Below are 6,575 nucleotides of genomic sequence, written 5' to 3' on the forward strand. Positions count from 1 at the left end.
CTAGCTAATGAGCTCTCTTTCACTCTTCTATCTCTTTCACCCTCCCGTGGGTGTCTTACACTTCCTGTAAAGGTGCAGTAAATAATGATACTGCACTCAGTGTGCATCAGTGTATTTGGCTGAGGATTGTTTTTAAACACAGCTTTTACTGACCTTTAACTCAACACAGAAGACACTCCCACATTTGGCAGTGATCTCTATAGTTTCTGTTTCCTAGCTAATGAGCTCTCTTTCAGTCCTCTATCACTTTTACCCTCCTGTGGGTGTCCTACTCTTCCTGTACAGATGCAGTAAACAACGACAAAGAAACGGTAGTACCTCTGGGACTAAAAGGTATTGTTTTATATTTGTTTTATTTTTAATAATAAGAACAGCCAGGTTGATTCACTTTATTTCTTCAGTTTTCTAAATAGCATATTTCAAACTTGTGGCAGGGATCCACTCTCAAATAGATCAAACCAATATGCAATACATTATGTCTTATATCTCAGATAAGGATATCATGATATCATGTTCCTTTGATCCCGTCATTATCAGGCGAATATGTGCTAAAGTCTGAGCAAGATATGAGTTCTTGTGACGTGAATAACAGCATATGAAATTAGTGACAACCCAGCAAGCTCAGTTCCTATTGTAAAATTATTTCAGAACAGTCTTCTACGAGACATTCTCATTCATATTGTAATGAGCAAATTATCATGGTTTATTCAGGACAATAGACCGTTAAGGCCATATCCATCCATCCATCCAAATCAGACCAAACACTTTTCCACTCTGCTCACTCAGTCAAAATAGTGGAATGTTTTACACTGTTGGAACAAATCATTGTATGTCCAAATTTTGTTTTTTCTCTTATTTTGATGTAATTTGAAAACACCAGTTGTCCTTTATGGATCAAAATATTATAAGAGACATTGATTCACAGAAATGCTTTAGAAAAATAGTTTCATTAAAGAAATATTAGGTTGTATTTTTACCTTAAAATTACAGCTTCAAAATTATGCTATACAATAACCTGTAATAGGGACCATAGATCCTCTGTTGTTGCTAATCTAGGCTCAGCACTGCAGAAACTGCACTATGTAACTATCATAATTAAAAAATAATAAATTTATGCAGGAAATCTTCCTAGAGTACTTAGAATTGACATTAGAGTTGATTATACACTTATACACCACATGCTAATACTTGAGCACTAAGCTCATGAGCTGTGGCAGGTTATCTTGTTTTGATTTTCCATGATGATTATGCAGATTATATATGCTTGACTGAAGATCTGTTTCAACAGTGACATCACCTGTGTAGAAATAAGCCTAATATTGTCAGATGGTTATTGTTGTTATGTCAACAAAGATTAGCAAGAGTCCAGGAATGGAATCTGATCTGCGTGATTTTTTTCTTTTATATATTTTATTACACCATTCATTAAATACAGTAATCCAAGTAATTTCATCATGATTTACATCTGAAACTATTGATTACTGTTGCTTTTGTTCAGCCTGCACAAGTCAGTTTACAAATGGTTCCACCTCTTTGCAATGAGGTTTGTACAAACACAAAGATTTGGTAGGGTATATTGGATTAAAATGTTGCCCTCCAGTGGTAGGATGTCTATGGTAGGCCTAAAAGATGAATTATTGCAAAAAAAAAAAAGAGTGCATTTGTAAGAGAATATTCCAAGCACAAAAACATTTCATTTTATTATTTAGCCTGCATTATCAAGAGCAATATCTTAACATGTTTTAAATAGGGATTTTTGTTAGATCAGAGGTAATCAGTTTCTCTGCTGTGTACATGAGAAAAAAAAAAAAAAAAATTCAAATCTTTCAGCCCTTAATCAGCGAGAGAACACTGCATTCTTATGTAAGATGATAGAAACTGTAAATGGCTCTAACTGAAAATGGAAATTCAGACTGTACTTCCACTCAGTTATCTCTGGGCCTCTAATCAATGACCATACAGTCTTGTTCCCTTCTTTAATTCAATGTTTCCCCTTGGTTGATGTTGTAGGTATTTTGTTTGTTTGTTTGTATTTTATTGTTTTTTTTTTAAATATTGTAAAAAAAAAAAATGATTTGAATTATACAGATCTGCATAATGAAGGATTTCTTTGCAAGGGATTTTGAAGCATAGTCTGCTTTTCTCCCACTTTGTCTCTATTTTGACTTAATATATTTATTAATATATATTTTGCATTTATAAACTTTGCTACTTGGTTTACACTTTTGAATATGCTTCAGATTTTACTGTGTTAAAAATTAAACAAAGTTTTAAGAAATCTTTCAATTTCCAAGCCATGGAAAGTGCTTGGAACTGTGGGAAAATGTAGAATATTTAATACCAGATACAGTTAGGATGGTCTTAGTCAATATATGAACACATTCTCTACACAGAACCTGTAAATTTCCCTGCTTTGGGATTAATAAAGTATTATGTTCCTTAAATATTGCATTTTTCTGCAAGTTTCAGTGGACCAAATTTAGTGAAACTCAAATGTATTTGAGTAAAACATTTTGAAACATTAACATGAGAAAAAAATTAAATACAATGGCAATATAAAATAGGAGATCATTTTGAGTCATTAAACTAAGTCGATACATTTTTAAAATGGGACATTACTTCAAGATAATGTCAACGTGTGGACATACTGCTGATTAAGAAATAAAAAGGAAAGTCCCTGGCTTTGAGATTAGTCGGGAGTACTTTGAAGCTTAAATAAATGTGAGTGGAAATTATGATTTATCATGTTGGGTTGAAAAAGGCCATTTTCCTTAAATTAAAAATTAAAAACAAAAAAACATCTTTAAAGATTTCACAGAACACAAGTTTTGGGTTAAAAGAGAACAGGTTCCATTCTTTATTTAAAGCAGTTTAAGGTATAGACACATTAACCTGGGTGGCTCTAGGAAGACATAAAACAAATTTTTAGAACGCTCTCATTTTTATACAGTATTCAGGGTAATTCAAGATAAGAATATTACCCCACCTTTTTCACACACTCCATGGGCCAAGCTGAATCCCACTACAACCAAAAGGCACCTTATTCCCCATGTACATATAAGAGCTTCCACTTCCTGTTAGCTCTTGAGACATTTACTGGACACTTTTAATTTAAAATAAAAAGTTTGTGTGCTTTTTAGAAAAGTTTCTTATCTATACTCAAGGCCATTTTATTAATTCCCATACTCCATTTTCTTCACATTAATTATGTTTCTGTTTTTCACATCCTCACAGCCTGACAATATCTTAACTAACACCTGGCTTCTCCCTGTCCTCTAAATACATCATACCCCTTGATTATTATTTCCAAACATATAATAAGACTCAGTTTTTTGTTTTTGATTACATAAAAAGTGTATGTGTAAGGTTTATCAGAAATCTGCTGAACAACAATGGGCTTCTCGGGTGTCTCTGATAAGATTCCTTAGGCCTCACAGGGCACACAGACCAATGCAGAGAGAACCAGCTTCACAGTTTCATCATTATTAATTATAGTATTTTGACATTAAACTTTATTATTATTTTAATATGTGTAATTCTATATTTAATCATTAAGTCAATGCTTTAGTCATTTAGACCTGTCAATCACTTGAAAAATAACTGAGTAATTGGACATTTCATTTTCACTAATACTAATGAGACAGGTACAAATATTCTAGAATAATAATTAAGTATTGTACAAACATGACAAGTACTCAAATATATTAACAAGCAATTTTTTTACATTGAATAGATCTTCATAAAAGCTGACCATGCCCAAAGTAAAGACACTGAATGAAATTGCCCATCTGAAGGAGTCCAGATTTGGTCGTCCAGAACCAAGGCACGGTCTCATGCTTCTGCACTGGTTCGCCAATAACTGCCTCTCTTTTCATCAGTACAACATGATTGCAGAATGTGATCCAGAAAGTGGAGAGTTTGGCTTCCACATTTTTGAGAACAGATATGAAAGAAATGGTGAGAAACTCCTGCCCGAAGTGTACTTCCCTATCCAGTACTATGTGGTGGGAAATCTAGCATATGCCGAGGCAGACGATCTGCCTTATGATGTCCGTGAATACTACACAGGTCTGCAAGACAACAGCAACATGGACCGCATCATTGTCAGCCTAGATGATGAGTTTTTCCACAAAGTTTATGTGACTGAACACGATGGTCGGAGAGACTACAACCCCAACGCCACCTATTGCATCAGCAAGGGCCTTCTAAAGACCATCAGGAGCCTGGAATTAGATGACTTTCTCAGACGATCTGGATATCGAGGAGACATTCATCAGTGTTTTCTAATGCAGTATGAACCTAGAACAGCAGCTTATGTTACCCATGTGACTCCACAGGTCAGTCCTCCGAGGAGCCAGGATTACAGCATCCAGATTGAACCAACACCTCAATCAGAGAGTGATGATGATAATGAACCCACAATCAGAAACAGATACAAGCACACTTCGAGAAGATGCTGTGAATGTACTATCCTTTAGAACCAGTGCGTGCCATATCTGTTGGGATATGTCTTTATCTATCTTGTCTGTTTATCTGCTGACGTTCTGCCATGTGGCAAGAAAACTTTGTAGCTGTGGAAGAGAATCAGAACAGATGCATAATCATTCCCTCACAAAATGTACTGCCTAGCCCTCTCTGCAAATGTGCATGTTGTTTTCAGTGCAAAAAAGCTGGAACTGTACTAGTACAGGGCTGGGTAAGAGGTTACTTTTTGGGGTTGAAGACCTGTGCAACTCTTTGGACAGGTTCAAAAGAAGGAACATTCCTAAGCATTTTGTGAGTAGCAAAATCAGACAAGCCTTTCTATACAATTATATGAATTATATTGTGCACATACAATTATATGAATTATATTGTGCACATTTATTATTATATTTTTACTAGTTCATCATGGGGTGGCACAGTGGCACAGCAGGTACTGTTGCAGTCACACAGCTCCATGGGTTTCCTCCCACAGTCCAAAAACACATATTGGTAGGTGGATTGGCGACTCAAACGTGTCCGTAGGTGTGAGTGTGTAAATGAATGAGTGTGTGTTACCCTGTGAAGGACTGGTGCCCCCTCTAGAGTGTGTTCCTGCCTTGCGCCCAATGATTACAGATAGGCTAGACTGGATAAGTTGTTAAAGACAATGAATGAATGAATGAATAGGTTAATGAATATTTCATCATTTTTTTCTGCGTAAAGCTATTTATCCTGAAAATTAAAAGCTTGATTCTGTAAAACAAACAATCTTCTAATTTTTTACACATATATAATCATTTACTGTTGTACAGGCCTGTTCTCAATACTGTTCTATTTGTCCCAGGGTCCCCATGAGCAGAAATGTGCCATGAGGAAGCAATAATATCATCCTTTACTGTCACCATACAAGATTTCCCAAGTCCATACTAGATAAATTAGCTCAGTGGTTTCCAAAGTGGGGGGCACAGCAAGTATTATGTATGAAATGCATAATACATTAGTAATAATTGTCACTTGTAATAATTCCATTGTAGAATGATTTGTGACTTATTTTGTTTTGTTTAATAAGAAGTAGCAGTTTTGTATGAATTTCGATGTTTGAGATAAATTCCAGTAGAGTCTGGAAGCAAAAGACATGTAGCAGAGTGTTGGAGTATAAAATATTTTATCTATAAAAGAATGGAGATAATTTGGGGACAAACGTTTTGTTCATTTGAAAAAAAATCTGAAACGGAAAGTTCAAAGATTGAACAAGTTCTTGAGATTGAATTTTGAAAAATATTACAATGTATTAAAATTTTAAATAAGCATAGGATGATATTTTTCAGTTTAAATAGAATATTGATTCAATTCTATCATTTTTTAAAAGAAATTACATATTTTCACATAAATTAATTTTTTTTCAGTTACAGATTTTTTTTCACTTCTGGATCTTTGTTTTTAAGTTTCAGAGTTATGACCTGGTTCTGGCCTGGGGGTGGAACATCAGCTGAGAGGGGTGTGGTATAATGAATGACAGCATAAACAATGAAGGCAGAGGATCTTCCTCAGTGTTGACTATCAGAAATATCACAGAACTCTCACGTTATGCACAATGTTAAGTATAAAACATGGACTTTAGTGACAAAGTCGTGTATAGTGAGCTCTTTTATACAATATTCAGCACCAACTGCAGCATAAGAGCAATAAACTCTGCCAGATTGTGTAGTTCCACAGCCACACTATCCATCCATCCATTATCTGTAACCGCTTATCCAATTTTTAGGGTCGCGGGGGGTCCAGAGCCTACCTGGAATCATTGGGCGCAAGGCGGGAATACACCCTGGAGGGGACGCCAGTCCTTCACAGGGCAACACAGACACACACACATTCACTCACACACTCACACCTACGGACACTTTCGAGTCGCCAATCCACCTGCAACGTGTGTTTTTGGACTGTGGGAGGAAACCGGAGCACCCGGAGGAAACCCACGCGGACACGGGGAGAACACACCAACTCCTCACAGACAGTCACCCGGAGCGGGAATCGAACCCACAACCTCCAGGCCCCTGGAGCTGTGTGACACAGCCACACTAATAATTGAATAAAAATTCTGTTGAAATTGAAAA

At 35.9% G+C, this 6,575-nt stretch overlaps 1 protein-coding gene across 1 annotated transcript; it reads left to right on the forward strand.

The window, feature by feature from the left end:
- The first annotated feature begins 246 nt into the window (after nt 1-246).
- On the forward strand, nt 247-5,651 carry LOC136687558 (uncharacterized). Its single transcript, XM_066662045.1, has 2 exons — nt 247-333; nt 3,734-5,651. The coding sequence occupies exon 2, from the start codon at nt 3,753-3,755 to the stop codon at nt 4,476-4,478; it is 726 nt and encodes a 241-aa protein (XP_066518142.1). The 5' UTR covers nt 247-333; nt 3,734-3,752; the 3' UTR covers nt 4,479-5,651.
- The last annotated feature ends 924 nt before the right edge of the window (nt 5,652-6,575 follow it).

This window comes from Hoplias malabaricus, chromosome 2, assembly GCF_029633855.1.
Source record: "Hoplias malabaricus isolate fHopMal1 chromosome 2, fHopMal1.hap1, whole genome shotgun sequence".
Taxonomy (NCBI): domain Eukaryota; kingdom Metazoa; phylum Chordata; class Actinopteri; order Characiformes; family Erythrinidae; genus Hoplias; species Hoplias malabaricus.

Excerpts from the sequence above, each read along its gene's own strand:
- LOC136687558 (XM_066662045.1), top strand. The coding sequence starts at position 3,753 with ATGCCCAAAGTAAAGACACTGAATGAAATTGCCCATCTGAAGGAGTCC.